This window comes from Sturnira hondurensis, unplaced genomic scaffold (genome assembly GCF_014824575.4).
Source record: "Sturnira hondurensis isolate 20B ecotype Veracruz unplaced genomic scaffold, ASM1482457v3 Scaffold0013063, whole genome shotgun sequence".
In the NCBI taxonomy this organism is placed as follows: domain Eukaryota; kingdom Metazoa; phylum Chordata; class Mammalia; order Chiroptera; family Phyllostomidae; genus Sturnira; species Sturnira hondurensis.
The window spans coordinates 2,994,484-3,015,911 of record NW_028085694.1 but is presented as its reverse complement, the minus strand read 5'-3'; the positions used below and the strand labels follow the sequence as shown (position 1 = coordinate 3,015,911).

Sequence of the window (21,428 nt, the reverse complement as noted above, 5' to 3'; positions counted from 1 at the left end):
GATTACTTCTTCAATTTCATCTGCTATTCCATCTGTTATTGGTCTGTTCAGGCTTTGTACTGTTTCTTCATTGAGTTTTGGAAGATTCTATTTTTCTAGAAATTTGTCCATTTCACCTAGGTTTTCAAATTTCTTGGCATACAGTTCTGCAGAGTAATTTCTTACAATCCCTTCTATTTCTGTGGTATCAGTTGTAATCTCTCTTCTTTCATTTCTAATTGTGTTTATTTGGGTCCTCTCTCTTCTTTTCTTGATGAGCCTACTTAAAGGTTTGTCTATTTTGTTTACCTTATCAAAAAACCAGCTCCTGGATTCATTGATCCTTAGAAATGTGCTTTTAGTCTCTATGTCATTTAATTCTGCTCTGATCTTGGTTATTTCCTTCCTTCTACTTGCTCTAGGCTGTCTTTGTTGTTGTTTCTTGAGTTCTTGCAGACATAGGGTTAGGCTGTTTGTTTGAAAAGTTTCTATCTTCTTTAGGTAAGCCTGTATTGCTATGAACTTCCCTCTCAGGACTGCCTTCACTGTGTCCCATAAGTTTTGGGTGGTTCTGAGTATATTTTCATTTTTTTCCAGAAAATTTCTGATTTCTTCCCTAATTTAATTCTTGACCCATTCATTGTTTAATAGCATGCCATTCAATCTCCATGATTTTGAGTGTTTGGGCTTTTTTCCTTTGGGGTTGGTTTCCAGTTTCAGTCCCTTGTGGTTGGAGAAAATGCTTGGTATGATTTCAATTTTCTTGAATTTGTTGAGGTTCGTTCTGTGCCCTATCATGTGGTCTATCTTTGAAAATGTTTCGTGTGCATTTGAAAAGAATGTATATTTAGCTTCTTTTGGGCTACTTTAGCTTCTTTGGCTCTCTCTATATATCAGTTAAGTCCATTTCATCTAGGGCATTGTTCAATGCCACAATATCTTTGTTCATATTCTGTTTGGAAGATCTGTCCATTTTTGACAGTGGGGTATTAAAATCCCCAACTATAATTGTGTTCTGTCAATATCTTTCTTGAAATCCTCTAAGATTTTCTGTATATATTTGGGTGCTCCTATGTTGGGTGCATATATATTTATGACATAATGTCTTCTTGGTGGATTCTTCCCTTGAGTATTATGAAGTGACCTTCTGGGTCTCTCTTTATGGCCCTTTTTTTGAAGTCTATTTTGTCTGATATGAGTATTGCTACCCTGGCTTTTTTTTCTTGTCTGTTGGCAAGACATTTTTGTTGTCACAACAGAGGGTGTGTGTGTGCGTGTTACCAATAGCTGGAGGATACTCTAAAATGCCCAAGTCAGACTTCTACAACAAAGAATTCTCTGGCTCAAAATGTCAATAGTGCCAAGATTTAAATCATTGATGAAAATGCTAAATAAGAATAAACAAAATAGCCCTGGCTGGTGTGGCTCAGTGGGTTGAGTGCTGGCCTATAAACCAAAAGGTTGCTGCTTCGATTCCTAGTCAGGGCATATGCCTGCATTTCAGGCTGAGTACCTAGTTGGGGGCATGTGGGAGGCAACAATCCATGTATCTCTCACACATCAATGTGTCTCTCCCTCTCTCCGTTTCTTCCCTTTTCTCTAAAAATAAATACATAAAATCTTTAAAAAAAGAATAAACAAAATATTGGGATTAAAGAGATTTCCAAGCTGACTAAGCAGTAATATTCTTTAAAAATGCCTTTCTACTAGCTGGGAAGTAATATTAATGCTTTATTATTCATCCAACATCTGAAGACAGACATTTTAAATTCAGTTAGTAGCAAAATTGTTTTTCCTTTAAAACTTTACTGGGCCATTTAACAACAAAGAAATGATAAAACTCAGTTAGTTACACAGATTAAAATTTTTTCCCCACTGAACTGACTCCCAAGATGAATGATAGCTTATCTTAACTAGCAGATTGAATTAAAGTCAAATGTTATACTTAAACCTGTGGGGAAGTCAAATGTTACACTTAAACATATCTTAGTACAATGAAGTGAAATTAAAACAAAATATTATTTCAAACTTTAAAATTGGTAATTTTTTTTCAGTCCTCACCTGAGGTTATTTTTATTGATTTCAGGGGTGGGGGTGGGGGTGCGGAGAACATCAATGTGAGAAACATTGCCTTCCATGCAGGCCCTGACCAGGGATGAAACCCGCAACCTAGATATGTGCCCTGGGCAGGGATATAACCCACAACCTTTTGGTGCATGGGATGATGTTCCAACCAACTTAGCCACTCGACCAGGGGCAAAATTGGTAAGTGTTTGAGAAAAAGAGTCAACTCACTACTAGTGGGATATTTAAACAGGTATTTTCTTATAGTACTACAAATGGAAATGAAAAACTGGTTCAACCCTAATTTATTATTAGTTCCACCTTATAAATGAGGAAACTGAGGCACAAAGTAGTTATGCGCATTACTTTAAAAGGTCACATACCCAGGAAGATGCTGATCAGAGAAATCTGAACTCAGGCAGCCTGGCTCTAGTTTGTGCTCTTGACCACTCAGTTTTACTATTTCTATGTTTTATAGAATATTTTTACAACTATTTAAAATGCATCAAAAATGGGAGATAAAATTAAAGGATAAACAGACTGATAAATATGTTCAAATGAATATAACAGACTGAGATGAGATATAAACAGGAACATCTTAAAAGAAATAAAAATGTAAAAGACCAGCCTCTCTAATGATTACATAGCCAAAAAAATTGAATAAAATTTAATTAAAGTGCAGGTATAACTAAAATAGGTACTCTGATACTTTTTTTGATGAAGGTACAAAGTAGTACTTTGGGGGTAAAGCAACTTGGAGTTTTTCTAAAAAAGTTTAAATGAATGTAGTCTCTGACCCAGTAATTCTGTTTTCTAGATATTAATCCTATTGAAATATCACATAAACACACAAAACAATCTGTTCAACAATATTTATTACAGCATTATTTGTAACAAAAACTAGAAAGAAGCTAAATGTTCGTGAATGTGGGGATAATTAAATAAATTACTATGGAGTAGTCACAGTTAGAGCAGACAACTTAAAAATAATGAGGCAGGTTTACATTAACAAGAAAAGAGACAATATAGTATGGACTATATTGTTTAAGGGAAAAGAGTCAGCTGCAGAAAAAAGTGTGTGGCTTTATATCTGAGAAGGCACAGAGCAGTTACTTCACATTTCGAATAAATTATATCAGTTTCCAAATATACCAGTTTCAAAATGTGCAAAGGAATCATCTCACATTTGTTAAATGGAAGGCATTACTTTACTTCTGGAAGTCAACCAGGAAAAAGGAAAGCCACCTTTACCAATATCTATATCTTGAAACATATAAAAAATGGGTAACATCATCTAATAATATACCATGTTTTGCAAAGACAGAAGGTTTATTAGAATACTAATAATTCTGATGCTGTCTTTTTTAACTCATGAAGAGTAAAATTGGAAGGAAATCCAAGTTTACCTAGTACAAACCCCACATCACACAGATTACTTCCTTTCCAAAGAAAGGAAGTAATTTGCACAAGTTTTCACACATACTAAGAGACTAAGAGTCTCTTTTTTAAGAGACTAAATAAAGAGGAAGGAAGTCACTCAGTTTGGTTTTTTTTTTGACTCTAAAATCCAGAATCTTGACTTGTGAAAGGCATTATCCAGTAAGTTACTGGGCTACTTACAGGATTTGGAACCCTTACAGTACTGTGTACTAATGGGGCCTTTTTGATCTAGCACGTTCAGAAAGCAGCAAACTAATCTCTGTTGTATTTATTACCTGCACTCACACTCACTACAGAGTAAAAGTCTCCCAAGTCCCTTTCTTTCACATCACTGGCTTTCAAATAAAATCTCAGTGGAATCCCAAGGTAGAAAGGATTATAAAAAGCTGAGCTGCTCTGAGCAAAACCGTGCATGCGTCCTGCTATGACTCACTGCTTTGTCCCTGAAGCCTCTGAAATACTTCCAGGGTATATCTGGGGTCTCAGACACACACACACACACACACACACACACACACACACACACTGTGCAAGCCTAAATTTTTTTTAGTTTCACTATACAAAATCGGCTTAAGTTTCTAAACGCTTATTTTCAAATTGTATAGTTATCTTTTCATGGACCAATAACAAACAGCTCACAGACCATACTTTTGGTAGCACTGCATATCAAACTAAACCTTAAAAGATGTTCCTGACTTTGGGAGTAGGGGATAGGACAGGACAGAGCAATGGGGGGAAAAGGTGGGACAACTGTAACAGAACAACAATTCAAAAAAGATATTCCTGATAACATCAGAACACCTGATATAGTAAGGAAGAAGTTAGAAACTTACTTCTTATCAAAAAATGTTGAATTTTCTTTCCTCTTGGTGAATCCATTGGGTAGAAGTTTTAAGTTAATACCTTGCCTTCGGGCACGATTTTTCATAAAGTACATCTAACAACCAAAAAAAATTAGACAAATTAATTTTAAAATGCCTTAAGTTTCAAAAGTGAATAAAATAACTTTCAAAATATAACAGTTAAGATTTATTGAGTACTGCCTTGGCTGGTGTAGCTCAGCGGATTGAGCACAGGCCTATGAAGCAAAGGGTCGCTTGGTTCGATTCCCAGTCAGGGCACATGCCTGGGTTGTGGGCCAGGTCCCCAGTAGGGGACACATGAGAGGCAACCACACATTGATGTTTCTCTCCCACTCTTTCTCCTTCCCTTTCCCTCTCTCTATAAATAAATAAATAAATAAATACATTTAAAAAAGATTTATTAAGTACTTATGTTTCATAAACTGTGCCAAGAAGCAATGCCATTTAATCCTCACAATACTATGAGACAGATACTGCTCCATCACCTCCATTTTGGCAGTGAGAGTTTATGAATGCCCAACACTCTACAACTATTTCTGGCAGGCAGAGCCTGTATTCAAATCCAGGTCTGTGTAATTCCAGGGCCAGTGCTTTTACCCACATGCTCTCCAAGCCAAGAGAAGGTCATCTGGCAATCATAGGGGCTACCTATACAGTTCTTTCTCTTTGACTGATGGTTTTATAATATATATCTGCTTTTATTACTAGAGAGGTACTTCACTCAGGGGAGGAGTCATGGCACTGCCTAGAACAAGCCGAACGAAAAACATTACACAAAGAAATGGTCAAGGCTAAACACAAGTTTCTTGATTAAATAAATGGGGACCTAGAGTTTGCAATGCAGAGAGTCAAGACAAGCAGGACAGAAGCCAAGGGAAAAGAAGGGCAAGCAATCACTGGCTAATCATAAAAATGATTTAAGAAATTATATACAATTTATAACTACAGAACTTTGGTTTCAACTGTGGCAGTGGTTTTAACAACCAATTCTCCCAATGAAAACATTTAAGAACACTAGATAATGAGGAGATAACGGAGAACACACACACACACAATAAAATGTATTTTAATACCTCTAAAAGCAGTGAAGAACTGACAGAAATAGGAAAATACAGGTCAACTTTAACAAACAGTGAGAACTCAGGTAAGCAAAGTATAATAAGCCACTTTTGCAAATTCTAACAAATACAGGCTTCCCCTCTCAACAGCCTCTCAGCAAGGGGGTCAGAGTCCAAACCTTGTAAACTTCTAGGCAGCTCTCCTTAAATGCAGCTGAGTCACAAGAAAAGGGTAAACCAGACATAAACTCTAACTCCAGAGTGTGCTAGGAAATATGTACTGGTCTAACTGGAACAGGAGGAGGAAAAATCCATTAGAAGTTGTGGTCATGGGCTAGCCCTTGCACAGAGTTCAAATGAAAATTTGCCTTGCTCTTGTGGTCAAGAGAATCTTAAAACATCAACTTGGTTTCAGATAGACCCAGATTCACAATGTTCCCAGGTACCGGGTAGAAAAAAAAAGCCTGTGTGTTCCATCTTCAAAAAATTCTCGCAAATAACTTTTTAAAGAAAGAAAGAAGCACCCAATAAAAAATAAACAAGCATAAACAATAAAGAAAAAAGGCTTAGTAAGCAGGAACCAAAGGAGGCAAAAAGAGGCAGCCAAGAATATACCAAGAAACTTAAATGAATCATACACAGATTATAGGACAGCTCTGCAAAATTTAAAGGAATAAAATAAAGCCTGAAAATATCTACAATGAAACTATAAAAAGTGACTCAGAAGATTTTTAAAAGAACTAAATAAAACTAGAAATGTTCTAGAATGCAATATAGAGATAAAAAAAGATGAAAAAAAATGAAGACAGGTCAAAGGACAGGTAAGATGTAGGGAGAAGACTTAAAATATATTTAATGGTAGTTGTAGAAGAAGAAGAGAGAAAGAATAAGGCAGAGAGTATTTTAATAGAAATGAGCTGACACTTCAGTCCTTGCAGAACTGAAGAAAGACACTCTACAGTTTCAAGAACCCTAACATTTTCCAAATAAGGTGAATAAACATAAATCTGCATTTTCACATTATGGTAAAAATGCAGGACTTCTGGCCAAGATGTAGGTGCACGCAGATACGCTTTGCTTCCTTGCACAGCCAAATCAATGGCGGCCACAGTTTAAAATGAACTAGAACTGCTGGAAAAGCAAACTGTATGGAAGGCCGACAACAAATGAGTTATGGAAGAAACATTCATCCAGACCTGTAGGCAGGAGACAGGCAGCCAGGGCAGAGGGAATGCACAGCAAAATGGTGGCTGACAGACTGGGCGGTCCCCCATTTGCACATGGATAAACCAGGAGGAACAGCTGGAGAGTAATACAGACTGCACAACCCAGGGTTCCAGCACAGGAAAAGAAAGCTTCAAAACCTCTGGCTGTAAAAATCTGTGGTGGTAGTGGCAGCAGTAGACACTGCCAGTCTCACAGTAGAGTCCATTGGTGGAGTCCACGGGGCCCTAGAACATACACAAGCCAACCCACATGGGAATCAGCATCAGAAGGGTACAATTCCCTTGTGGGTAGTTGGGGAAGTGACTGAAAGCTGGCCGAGAGCCGAACAGATGGCATCATTCCCTCCCTGTCGCCCCCCCACATACAGTGCCAAAACGTGCCAAAGGGAGTTGCCCCACCGTGGTGAATATCTAAGGCTCTGCCACTTCCACCATAACAACTGTACCAAGACAAAGAAATATGGTCCAGATCAAAGAACAGATCAAAGAAATCCAGAAAAAGAACTAAGCAACAAGGAGATAGAGTACAAAACCCTGGTAATCAGGATGCTCACAGAAATGATTGCACACGGCTGCAAAGTAAAAAAAGTGAAGGTTATACAAAATGAAATAGAGAAAAACATACAAGGAACCAACAGTGAAGGGAAGGAAACTGGGACTCAAATAAATTGATTTAGAACAAAAGGAAGAAAAAAACATTCAACTAGAAGGGAATTAAGAAATAAGAATTCAAAGAGGGCAAGGGATTTCAGGAACAACTATAAAGGATACACGGACAAAACCAAGGGGGGTTGGAATCTGGGGAGGGAGGTGGGGATGGCTAGGGTCAGGAGGGATGGTGGGGGAAAATGCAGACAACTGTATTTGAACAACAATAAAATAAAATAAAATGAGGGGAGGCTACTAACCTCTGGGACAACTTTAAATGTTCCAACAGCTGAATCACAAGGGTGTCAGAAGAGGAAGAACAAGAAACTGAAAACGTATTTGAAAAAATAATGAAAGAAAACGTCTCCAATCTAGGGGAGGAAATAGACATACAAGTCAAGGAAACTCAGAGAGTCCCAAGAAGTTGGACCCAAAGAGGAACACACCAAGACACATTTTAGTTAAATTATCCAAGATTAAAGATAAGGAGAGAATCTTAAAAGCAGTAAGAGAAAGGGAGGTACCTACAAAGAAGTTGCCATAAGACTACATGCTGATTTCTCAGAAGAAACCTTGCAGGCAAGAATGGGCTGGAAAGAAGTGTTCAGTCATTAAAAGCAAGGACCTACATCAAAGATTCCTCTATCCAGCAAAGCTATCATTTAGAATGGACGGGCAGATAAAGTGCTTCCCAGATAAGGCAAAGTTAAAGGAGTTCATCATCACCAAGTCCTTATTATATGAAATGTGAAAGGGAGTTACTTAAGAAAAAGAAGACCAAAACTATGAACAGTAACATGACAACAAACTCACAACTATCAACAATTGAACCTAAAAACAAAACAAAAGCAAAAACAAACTAAGCAAACAACTAGAACAGGAACAGAATCACAGAAGCAGAGATCACCTATAGGGATATCAGCTGGGAGTGGCGGGGGAGAATGGGGAAGAAGATACAAGCAATAAGAAACATAATTGGTAGGTACAAGATAGACAGAAGGAGGTTAAGAAGAGTATAGGAAATGCAGAAGACAAAGAACTTGTATGTATGACTCATGGACATGAACTAAGTGGGGGGAATGCTGGAGGGAAGAGGAATACAGGGCAGAGGGAGATAAATGGGAGGAAATAAATAGGACAAGTGTAACAGCATAATCAATAAATTATACTTAAAAGATGCAGAACATAAAAATAATGCAGCCAGAAAAAAAAGATTTTAAAGGCAGTTAAAAATGACAGATGACTTTACAACAACAATGGAAACCACAGACATTGGAAAAACAAATCTGAACTCAAGAATTCCACAAAGAAAAATCACTAAGAGTGAGGATGAAATAAAAAAACTCAAATAACCAAAAGATTAATCTAAGAGTTGGTAACCAGCAAACCCTTTCTAAAAGATAGTCTAAAGGATGTACTTGAGGCAGAAAGTGATCTCTCAGATGGTAGGTCTAAGATGATGAATGTAGGTAATAAAGAGAAAAGAAAGTTGGAAATATGAAGATATACCAAAATAAACACTTACTGGATAAAACAGTAACTACTGTAGGAAGATTTAAAAAAAAAACACTTTAAACATCTCAAAACAGTAAGAAAAGTTAGTAGAGAGTTAAATGAAATTTAAGAGTTCTAAAGGAACTGATAACAAACTAGGGCTAAATCCTGCTTGTCGCCTATTTTTATAAACAATTTTTTTGAAATACAGCCCACCCCCCACCCCCAGTTTATGTACTGTTTATGGCTGCTCTCCTGCTACAATGGTGGAGAAGAGTAGTTGTGATGGAGACCATATGGCATGGAAAAAGTATCTGCCATCTGATCCTTTATAGAAAATGCTTGCCAATTCTTATTCTAAGATCCCAGCATTGTCTAGTTACAGAGTTAAGGTACTGATTAACTTTAGATGCTGGTAAGATAAGTTAAGCATGTTGTATATTCAGACTGACAAAGGAAAGGATAGAAAAAGGGTGCATAACTTCTAAGCCAATGAAGAGAAAAATTGAAGTGATTAAAAAAAAAAAAGAAAAAAACCCCCACAAAACACCTCAATCAGTCCAAAAGACAAGGGGGGGAAATAACCAAATGGAGCAAATAGCATGATAAGGTGATACATTTAAAGTCAAATTCACATGCGACTTCCCATCAAAATGGCAGAGTAGGCAAATGCTGTGCTGTCTTTCTCCCACAACCACATCAAAATTACAACTAAAGTATAGAACCAGCCTTCAGAACCACCTGAAGACTAGCTGTACAGCACTCTTATAACCAAGCATATAAAAAGCATGGTAGGAGGGGCGGAGATGAGAAGTGAGCTTGTCTACCCCACACCCAGCCTTAATAGTTAAGAATCATGAAGGATTATTTCCTGGATTCATCATAGGTAAGATGTCAAGATATACACTAGTTAAGACCACCCTGGCAAGACTGGGAGATGGAGCAGGTCTCCCTAACATTTAGAAACAAACACAGGGAGGAACCAAAATGAGGAGATAAAGAAGTATGTCCCAAATGAAACAAAGAGCAAAACTACAGGAAAAGAACTAAAAAAATGAAGGCAAGCCATCTACCAAAGAGTTCAAAAACTCTGGTTATAAAGATACTCAGTGAACTTATAGAAAGTATAGATGAACTCAGTAAAAAAACTTCGACAAAAGATAACAAAGATAAAACAGGACATAGAAACCATAAAAACAGAACGTGTCAGAAATGAAGAATACAACAACTGATACAAAGAATGCATTAGATGAAATCAACAGCAGATTATATACAGCAGAGGACCAAAGCAATGATTTGGAAAACAAGATAGTGAAAAACACTCAACTGGAACACCTAAAAACAATTTTTAAATAAATGAGGACAGTTAATGAGGATGTTGTAGGACAACATTCAGTGTAACAACACTTGCATCACAGAGGTACCAGCAGAAGCGAAAGCACAAGGGATTGAAAACCTGTTTGAAGAAATAATGATTGAAAACTTCCCTACCCTAAGCTAAGGAAATAGACAAGTAAGTCCAGAAAGAGTTCCAAAGAAGACGAATCCAAAGAGGCCTATACCAACACATGTCATCATTAAAATGTCAAAGGCTAAAGACAAATAAAATCATACAAGGGAGCTCCCATAAGACTGTCAACTCATTTCTGACCAGAAACTTTGCAGGCCAAAAGGGACTGGCACAAAATATTCAAAGTGATTAAAAGCAAGAACCTACAACCAAGAATACTCTACCCAGTAAGGCAAACATTTAGAATTGAAGAAATAAATCATCCCAGGTATGAAAAAGCTATAGGAGTTCATCACTACAAAACCAGTATTCCAAGAAATGTTAAAGGGACTTCTTTAAGAAGAAAAAGATAAAAAAATATGAATAAAATGGCAACAACCATATATCTAGCAATAATTAATGGTTATGTGCTCCAGTGGAAAAAAAAAAACAAAGAATGGCTGAATAGATTAAAAAAAAAAAATACAAGACCCTAACATATGTTGCCTACAAGACACCCATTTCAGATCAAAAGATACACACGGACTGAAAGTAAAGGAATGGGAAAAATAGTTCATGCAAATGGAAATGAAAAATAAGCTGGGGTAGCAATAGTTATATCAGATAAAACAGACCTTAAAACAAAGACTATGACAAAAGACAAAAAGGACACGGCAATTTCACTTCTGGGTATTTATCTAAAGAAAGCCAAACCACTAATTTGAAAAGACAAATGCATCCCTATGTCACTGCAGCATTATTTACAATAGTCAAGGTATGGAAGCAACCTAAGTGTCCATCAATGGAAACTGATAAAGAAGTTATGGTACAAATAAGCAATGGAACACAGAAAGGGTGAAATCCTGCCATTCATTTGCGACAACATGGATGGACATGGTACTATATTATGCTAAGTGAAATTAAGTCAGAGAAAGACAAATGTATGATTTCGCTTATGTGTGGAATCTGAAAAACAAAATAAACAAACAAAACAGAAACAAACTCATAGATCCAGAGAACAAACTGATGGTTGACACATTGGGGTGGGAGGATCCTGGGGAGTTGCTTAAAAAAGGTGAAAGGATCAAGTACAAATTGGCAGTTACAAATTAGTCATGGAAGGTAAAGTACAGCAGAGGAATATATAGCCAAAAATACTGTAATAAGTATGCATGGTGTTGGGGGGGTGGTACTAAACTTACCAGCGGGATCACTTCATAAATTATATACATTATATAAATATCTAACCACTATACTGTATACCTGAAACTACTATAATATTGAATATCACCTATAATTAAAAAATAAATAAAAATAAGGTCAAATATATAGGTAATTTTATCAAAATATAAATGAACTTAATGATGCAGTTAAAAGTAAGTTATCAGACTACAGAAAAACTAGAACCCAATTATATGATACTTAGAAAAGACATAACTAGACATAAGCAAATAAAAGGGACCATAGAAAAAAGAAAAAATACGCCATGCAAATACCAAGCAAAGGATAGTATTTCCTCATGTATGTATCTAATAATTTAGCCTTAAAGTACATAAAGCAAAACTAACTGAACCATCAGCAGAAATACAAATCTTTTTGATTGTATCTGCAGGGAAATGTTAACCAACCTCTATCTGGAACTGATTTTAGAAAATCAGTATAGTTATAAACAATTTGAACAACATAATTCATAAACCTAACCTAAAAGGAATATGTAGAACACTACATTCAGCAACTGCAAAATACCTTTTATTTTTCAAGCAAACAGAACATTACAAAACATGACCACATGCTGGCCATAAACACAATCAATGTATCTTAAAGGAACGAATACAGAATAAAGAATATATTCCCTGACCACAATGCAATATAACTAAAAATAAGAAAGAAGAATTTAACGAAAGTTAAGAGGACACATTAACAAAATAGGAAAGAAACAACAATAGTAACTGACTAAGAAAAAACAGAGGACACAAGTAACCAATATCACAAAGAAATCTATCATTCATACAGACGAATGAATGAAAACTATCATTCATTCTTCTGTATAAAGAAGAATATTATGAAGAACTTTATGCCATAATACATATGAAAATTTAGGTCAAATGGACAAAGTCTTAGAAAAATGTAATTTATTAATAAAAACTCAACAAGACACAGAAAATTTGACCAGTCCCATAAATAATAAAGACTATATCTCACTGGCTCAAATTCTAAGCCTGTATTTGTTCATTAATAAGTCTGACCAGTGGATTGAGCGCAGGCCTGCGAACCACACGATTGTGGTTCGATTCCCAGTAAGGGCACATGCCTGGGTTGCAGGACAGTTCCTAGCAGGGGACTCATGAGAGGCAACCATACATTGGTACTTCTCTCCTTCTCTCCTTCCCTTCCCCTCTAAAAATAAATAAAATCTAAAAAACAATAAGTTTTACCACATTTCTGAGGAAGAAATAATTTCTGTAATTAATTCCAATAATTCAATGCATCCAAGAAGAAAATAAAAACATTCTCAATTTTATGAAATTAGAATCATATTGATACAGAAACCTATGAAGACACTAAAAAGGAAATTAGAGTTCAATCTCACTCATGAACAGAAATACAAAATGAATGAATGGATGTGTACCACACACATGTAAGACAACTAAATTCTGCAAAGCATAAAAAGCATGCTTTGTTATGATGATAAAAACATCATGTAAATTTAGCTTAAAATACAAAATCAATTAAAAAATTATATTATCCATATTATCAGAATATTATACGTTATAAAAAGAAATAATCAAAAACAGAAAAAGCACTTTGATAAAACGTAATAACCATTCATGATAAAATGTTAGCAAAGAAGGAACAGAACTTGATCAGGAGTTATAAAACAAAGATGTACAAAGGAGTTAACACAGTGGGTCTGAGACTGTTATTCTTGAAAGGTTCTGCTTATAAGGCGGACCCTTGGCTGGTTTCTGGGAATTTGACTGACTGATAAATGGTTCCCTACACTGACTTTTCCAAACGATGAAAGTTCACTATGTCTAAACTGTTTGTATAAACAATGTGGTTTATTTACTTTACTCCTGGGAGTGTGGGACTTGGCACCTGCTAGGCAGAGTGTGCTTCTGTCACCAGTACCCAATAAAAACCTTGGGCAGTGAGTTGCTAGTGGGTTTCCCTGGTAGATGACACTTCACATGTGTTATCACAACTCATTGCCAGAGGAATTAACTGTTTACTGTGTGACTGCAATGGTAGAGAACTCTTTGGAAGCTTGTGGCTAAATTTCTCCAGACTTTACCCTGAATGCTTTTTCATTTTGCTAATTTTACTCTGTACCCTTTCAATGAAATAAATTATTGGCATTAGTAGAACTGTACATTGAGTCCTGTGAACCCTTCTAGCAAAATCCTCTATCAAACCTAGAGGTGGACTTGAGACTTGCAACATAAATATCTACCACCATCATTAGTATTTGACATTGAATTAGAAGGCCTAGCTATTTCAATAAGGTGCAAAAGAGAGAGAGCGAGTGAGTGAGCAAGACAGAGCAAGTGAGCAAGAGAGAGTGGTTAAAAGATCAAGGATAGAAACATATTGTGATGAATTATTGACAGAGAAAACCTAAAGAATCTATAGATAAGATGTTACAATAGATTTTAATATGGCTGCTCATTAAAATGTACAAGACATCTTGCTGAGAAAACTACAGAGACATTAAAGAAGTCACCAATAAGTGCAGAGATACAACACAACAAAGGATTTAAAGTTACAATGCTATAAAGTCTAATTACCCAAGTTATTCTATAAAGTCAGTGTAACCCCAAACAAAATTCTCATGTTAGGGGAGGGAAGACTATAGAATCAATAGGCTCATTTTTCCTATTGGTATAGAATTATGAAGAATATAGCTATACTCTATAAAATGAACAAAGTGGGAGAACTTACTCAGACAGCAAGCTTTAGGGAGGAAAAAACCCCTACAATAACTGGAAAAGCATAGTACTGGTGTGGATAGACAAGCGGAATAGACAGGCCAGAAACATATACAAATACTTGATGTATATCAAAGATGGTCCTGAACTCTTCGGTAAGTGGTGCTAGGAAGTGTACTATCCATATGGCAAATTAAATGGGACCTCCACTTCACTTTACATACTACGCAAAAGTCAATTCCAGATAGTTTACAAACATACATGTGAGATGCAACACTAAAAGTTTAAAAAAAATAATTATGGGAAAATAAATTTATAACTTCAAGGTAGGGAAGAATTTCTTCATAAACACAAAATAACCATAAATGAGATATGTAATAAATCTGACTATATTAAAATTAGGAACATCTGTTACCAACAGACACTATAATAGAGTAAAAAAAAAGCCAAAGAAAGGAAGATATTTATAACACATATAACCATCAACTAGGATCCAAGAAATACAAAGAATTCCTACAAACCAGAAAGAAAAAGCCGACCAATGAAAAGATGAGCAAAAGACTTGAACCAGCATTCCACAAAAGAAAATCCAATTGGCAATAAAATATTTGAATGATGCTTAATCTCATTAGGAATCAAGAGACCTGCAAATTAAAAACCACAATAAAATTACAAAGCCACCAAACTGACAAAAATTTTAAAACTTTGACCCAACAGTTTTGGACAGGATGTAACAATAGGTACACTTGCACACTACTGGGAGCTGGTATAACCACTTTGGAAAATGTTTTGGTAACATCTAATCAAACCCACAACAAGGCAATTCCACTCCCAGGTACAAACCCTAGAAAAATTTGCACATGTGCAAATAATGATTCATAAACAAACTGTTGATAGTAGCACTGGTTCTAAATTTTTGTTATTACAGAAAACCTAAAGTCTACCAAGAAAAGAACAGATAAATTGTGGGAGAGTCCTAAACTACAAAGCTACTCAGGAATAAGAATGGATCAGAGGAAGGCACAAGAGGGTAACAAGAAACTACTGAGAAGCTGGGGAGTGTTGTAATTTTAGATCTGAGTGATAGTTACATGGATGTTAACTTTTTAAACATGCACGTCATACTTCACAATAAAAAGAAAAAAATTAAAAAGTAATGTATCTTTCAAGTAGAACTTTAATATGTGTAATTAAACTTAAGGAAAAAAGTTGATGCACGATAATCTTTCAGGTTTGTGCAATGTCATGTCTGTACCAATAACACCAATAAAAGGAAGTGTTTAAAAGGCATTAAAATTCTGCAATTTCAATATTAACACAGCTTCTAAAAATGAACATAATTCCATGACATGATTCAATAACAATATTAAAGAATTTCTGGAACAACAGCAGTTGCAAAACATTTCAAATAGGTAAGCTTTAACTTTAAACAGAGCTCAAGGAATGAAAAGGGCTGAAAGAGCGTGAAAATTAGATGCACTGAAACAGCAAGTCCTGTTAGCTCTTCCTTTAAATCCAGAATCGAAATATTTCCTAATAATTCTAACAGCATTCTCTAAGCCACCATCATCTCTCATCTGAACCACAGCAATTGCCCTTTAACTGGTCTTCCTCTTCCCATCTTCTATTCTTGCCAGCTAAAGTCCATTTTCCAGACAGCAACAAGAGTGATTTTTCAAAAAGCAAATACTCTGAAAACCTTCCCAAGGCTTCTACTTTCATTTAGAATAATAAGTAAAATCCACAGCTCAACATCTCAACTACACTTCAGTCACCTTGCTGCTGCTTTAATTTTAATTCTTCAGACATGCCAACCTCATTCTGGACTCAGTCTTTTTTGGAATCCTCAGTCCAGACTTCTGCTTTTGTTTCTACCTGGTATAGTTTTCTTCCAAGTGTTCACATAACTGCCTCTTTCTCATCACTGAGATTGCTGCTTGAATGTCATCTCTCAAAGAAGCTTTTCCTGACCGCTGTACCAAAATAGTACCCTCACAACCTCATCCCAACAAACAGCATTCTCATTTTCTTTCATCTCCTCTGCCTTTTTTATTTTCCACATGCATTTAATTCTATCTGAAATCATATTTATTCTTCTACTCAACTCCTGCTTTTCCCACTCCAACACATGCTCCATGTGGGAAAGAACTTTGTTTTGGTCAGAGCAGTATCCCTAGTAATAGATCCAGACCATGGCAGTCACTTAGTACATTTGTTGAACGAAAAAATGAATCTAATTAATAAAGAATGTTTAACTGGAAAGGATCAGAAGAAATACATACATGTTTATTGCTTAATGGTTTTTTCAATAAAACATCTCTGGAAACATGGTCTGCTGTTCTTGCCACATCTTCCAAGAATCGATAATCTAAAAATTTCAAAATAGAAAAATAAACGACATACACCGATGGCCAGGAAGCATCAATCTGCTATGCATAAGACGGCTTACCACTTAGAAGATTCATCTCAGTAAATTGTTGTATTGAAACATATGCAGTTTTATCTCGAACTCCATTACATGTTAGTTCTATTTTGTGTTTCTTTACACAGGGCAAGCTGAAGAGACAAAAAGGAGGTGCTTTTATACTTAGAGGTAAAAATGGTACAGAGAGAGGTAATAAGGTAGAAAGTTATATATATATATATATATATATATATATATGTATATATAGACACACACACCTACACACATACCTGCAGGAATAGCGCATACAACGTGGACATCTGTACTTGGCTTCTTCTGTCCCACAAGTTTCACACCTACAAAAGCCCACATGAAACTTAAATAAATGATCAATTATTAATTCTACTTGTTCATAAAATTTTAACCTCAGTCAATTACTCATCACAACCAATTTACATAGTTATATGGAATAATGCATACATATGTATCTTTGATAAAATACTTGATAGCTGTCAAACATTGTTAGAACATTCTCTAGGAAACTTGTCTCCAAATCACATCTACATTTACAATGTCATTAATGATATGTAATTCAAGAAAACATGTATTAGATTTTTAAAAAAATCTTCTCAGTTTTCACTTCTTTTTCTACTATAGTCAGAGAATAAGATTATTAAATGCCATTTTAAATTGTAATTCCTGGCAATCTCTTAACGATTGTGTGTGTGTATATACCCAGAACTCCAATCCATAAGCTATGTTTTGATATCTTACAGGCACACACACCAGTAAAATATAAACCTAGTCAAATGTACAGGGGTAGCAGTTGCATCTTTCTTCCTCAACTACACACCCAACTCACAATAGGCACCAGGGTAATCCAGTAATGCTATTACCCACTATCTGTCTTCAGTCTTCAACTGCTCTTCTAGGATCTTGGGATACTACAATCAAACTACAGCTACTTCTATTTTGCTCATTGTGTTCTAGATAGTAAAAGTCCCAAGAATCTACTCACTCTTATTCCCAATGCTGTCACGTGATTATATACTATTGAAAAATTAAATAAAAATAATTAATATTCATAGTACCCAAAGAAAACTAAACAGCTGGATGAGTTCAAGTGCATTTTAGTCTAATTTTAACCTTATCCACTTTGTTGTTGTTGGTTTTATTAGACTTTTCCTCATCTGTATTTTCTGTCACACAAAAACTGAGTCAAGACGATAAGCCAAGCCAGAATCTGGTCCAGGTGTTTTCTAGTCCCCAGAATTTTCATCTCCTGACTTGCCCATTGAACACTACCAACATATTTTCACTGAATTTGTTGTTATCTGACAACCCCCACCCCTGCCCCATTCCCAATTCCCCACCAGTCCAGGGACCCAAACTTGTGCTTAATTTTCTACATCTTGCTGGTAGTGTGGTTTCCTCCGAACTATGGACCAGAGGACTCCACAGCTTTATTCCCCCAATAGATTGCTCCCTGCCTTACCTTGACATTGCCAGTTTCCGCTTCGAGCCCACGAGTGAATTTATCTGAGTCTCTTCTTTCAACTCTGTATCATGCAACATCTCTTTTTCCGCGAAATACTTTTCTTCTTTTACAGACATTTCATCCATCATTTCCTCTTTTATGTTCTGACCAAAAAACATCTCCTCCTGTTTTATCTCCAAGTTATCTTTTCTCTCTTCCTTCACTTCTAGCCAGTCCATCACCTCTTCCTTCACCTTCACTTTCTCATCCTTTACCTCTGTTTCGCCCACTTTCTCTTCTTTTACCACCAAACTATCCACCTCCTGCTTCACCTCCAATGTGTCTGGTTTCTCTTCCTTTACCTCAGGCTCATCTTTCACCTTAGGCTCATCCTTCACCTCCTGCTTTATCCACTGGCTACTCAGTACACCTTCTTCCATTTCTGACCACTCCGTAACTTCGTGCTTCACAACCGTTAAATCCACTTGCATTTTCTCTGCCCTTTGTGCACTTCTTTCTTCTCTATCCCCCGTTTTCTCCACTCCTGTCAGTCCATTCCCCGCCTCTCCACCCCGGGCCTCCTCCCTACCTGCTTTACCTTTGACTCCCTCCCTCCCGGACTTGAACCCCAGCCGCGCCCCTTCAGCTCCACGTTGGAGACCGCCTCCAGACGTCGCTTCATTTTCAGCAGCAAAATCCATCAGCTCACGACCCTCGGCCTCCGCTGCCACTCTATTCTTCAATGTGGCTGGTCCACGCCAACAGATGACTTACAGACAGAAGACGGACAGCAACCCACGTGCGAAAAGTCACAAGCAGTAAACCCAGACTTGCTCGCGTTTCCCCGAATGGTCGTAAAGCAATGCTTCCGCGCCTCGCTACTTTACGACTCTTAGAGCTCTTTACGGCTCTAGAGCTCCTCCGAGAGAATTGGCGTGAGGCCACGCCCACCTTAAATCCCGCCTTTGGGGCGGAGCTTTGCCAAACCAGTCTGCCGGCGGGCTGAGTCCTGTTCCACCCTGTGCGCGCGATCAGAGCTCAATGAAAGTGCAGCATTGGAGAACCCAGACGAGGAGAGAACTAAACTACTGTCTTGGCTTGGGAAGACTCGCCCGGATCTGTATTAAAGATTAAATCTAATCTTGTATGAAAATGGAAGAAATATCTTGTTACGCCTCTGCAAACTTCAGTTTCTTCGCCTATGCTCTAGGGACGATAGTGTTGCAAACCTGTTGGTGTTACTGTGAAGATCAAAGGGAATCGCGCATAGAAATAAGCTAGCAGTGGCTGAAACAGACTCAGTATATGGTGGCTATTACTACCGGGAATCCCAATAGGTTTCAGGTAGAACAGAGGCGTTAACTTTTACTTTTTCAATTTTTTGTCACTAAGAGCCCACCTTAGTCAGTTTCCTATTCTCAGCCTCTAGAGGATTCTAAGAGAATATATACATGTATATGTCTATTTAAAGACTGGGCTGAAAGCTCAATCCTCAAGACTAGAAGATCGAAACATCATTCCGGGCTTTTAGACACTTTCACCCTATCTTCATATCATGTCTGAGATACATCGTTTTTCTCGCTGCATAAGGCAACTCCAAAGAAACGGCTTTTTAGTTAGGTTACTTGGTGCTACTGCCTCCCTTAAATCTTGTCATAGCTTACAGGGCATTTTGCAATTTTTATTCAGTTAACCATTGCTCAGGGAATGGGAACTTTGAGTGGGTGAGCAGAATTAAGAGAAGTAACTTTGAAACCTTAGTTGGGGCACCACCGATTAAGTAATGGTGGAAGGAGGATTCAAGTAAGTTTGGAGAGTTTAGTAAAAATCTTATGGATTGTGAGGAAGAAGCTTCAAGTGGAATCATATTGACAGTCTCTTTTAGAGATGCCAGCTACCCATGAGGTCAAAGACAGCCTAACTGTATTTTCAGGCTAGATTACACATTTACGAGTACACTAGGAAAAGGAATTAAATGACAGAAAGACTCCATCTGGAGTTGATAAAGACAAGATTTGGGAGATGGGAGCAATGAGAGGGAGTGTTGATCCTCAAGATAATAAAATCATCTGGATTCCATTCAAGATCACAGACAAAGTTTTGGAACTACAAATCAGACTCTAGAAACAAAGACTGTAAGGTTTTGGAACTTTTGTCGTTTCCCCACGTTTGCTCTTTTTGTGATCTGTGTATTTTTTTCCCTAGTAAACAAAGGAAAAATCAGTAAGCCAGTAAGGATCCTTGATAGCATTATAGCTAATAACATATGTAAGTTGAACAATCAACACTGTGGGACTGTAGTTTTAATGGAGATATTGGAGATTGTGGTGGCATGGTTGATGGCAGTTTTGAAGGAAAAGTGAGGCATGAGTTGTCCTGAGAAGGGAATTTTGGGTTGTTGGAGTTTAGAGGCAAGGTATTACCTGTAAGAACAGAGACAGGGCAGAGACAGAGAAAGAGAGACAGAAGTTCCACAGGGCTGTCATTGAATTCCAGTCCAGTTACTCAAAACAGTTTCCCTCCCTTTTCCACCTTAATGGAGTGCAGGTAGAAGCCCATCTCCTTCAGTATAGGATTGAAACTTGCTGCTGTATCTTAGCATTTCTGTCTCTCTTCTCTTCACTGGGCATCGCGGGGCAGCTTTCCTAACCACTTAGGGAACTGGTCCTTTGCCAAAATGATAGAGTTCAGTTTAATACCTAAAAGTCTGGTATTGTTTTCTAGGAAGGCATTGTAGCCAAGACTGTAATACCATGAGAAAGTGTATATTAGGGATGGTTAAAACCATTTTGGTGACTCAGCAGTCATTGTGTGTAATCAACCATTTGGTTGACTATATAGTGAGGGTTAGAAGGGTGTTTCCTGACCCCTCCACGGACAGTCAAGAAAACAAAGACCACCAGAAATAAAATGACTAACTCCATATTACATGACTGTTAGTGGCAGTAGTGAAACAGAAAATTAATGTTCTGATCAAAGCCCCTTGTTTGCACTTGAGGCAGCTAAAAATAAGGGCCAGGAAGTAGAAGGGAGATGTGTCCACACAAGAGGCAGGAAATAGAAGGGAGCTATGTCCACAGAAGAGGCAGGAAACAGGAGCTAGAAACCAGAAAGCATGGAAGTCTGAATTTTATTTTGTATGGGTATGTGTAGTGATGTGTTCACATTGGATTGTTCAGAAACAGATACTAATAGGAATTATTAAAGATCGATACCTGTGAAAGGAAGGAGGAGGAAGCAGGACTGGCCAGAGAGAATTTAAACTGTGATGCAGGTCTGACAACACTTTGGCCACCTGATAGTTAGCTTCGGAGAAAGCATTTTCCTTTAGAGTGTCCCTCACCAGGCAGAGCCGCC

The 21,428-nt window shown here is 37.1% G+C and overlaps 1 protein-coding gene across 3 annotated transcripts in view; it reads right to left on the bottom strand.

Annotated features, from left to right (window-relative positions):
- Positions 1 to 18,925, bottom strand: part of ZNHIT6 (zinc finger HIT-type containing 6) — a 63,151-nt gene extending 44,226 nt beyond the window's left edge. For all 3 annotated transcript variants that reach the window (XR_005068651.1, XM_037060935.1, XM_037060936.1), the window contains exons 1-5: positions 18,090 to 18,925; positions 16,885 to 16,950; positions 16,640 to 16,746; positions 16,473 to 16,558; positions 4,317 to 4,420 (exon numbers count right to left, since the gene is read on the bottom strand). Coding sequence is in view for 2 of the 3 variants with exons in the window: in XM_037060935.1 (XP_036916830.1) it covers positions 4,317 to 4,420; positions 16,473 to 16,558; positions 16,640 to 16,746; positions 16,885 to 16,950; positions 18,090 to 18,772 (1,046 nt within the window). In the remaining variant the exon portion in view is untranslated. The remainder of the gene's footprint in view (positions 1 to 4,316; positions 4,421 to 16,472; positions 16,559 to 16,639; positions 16,747 to 16,884; positions 16,951 to 18,089) is intronic.
- Between the last annotated feature and the right edge of the window lie 2,503 nt (positions 18,926 to 21,428).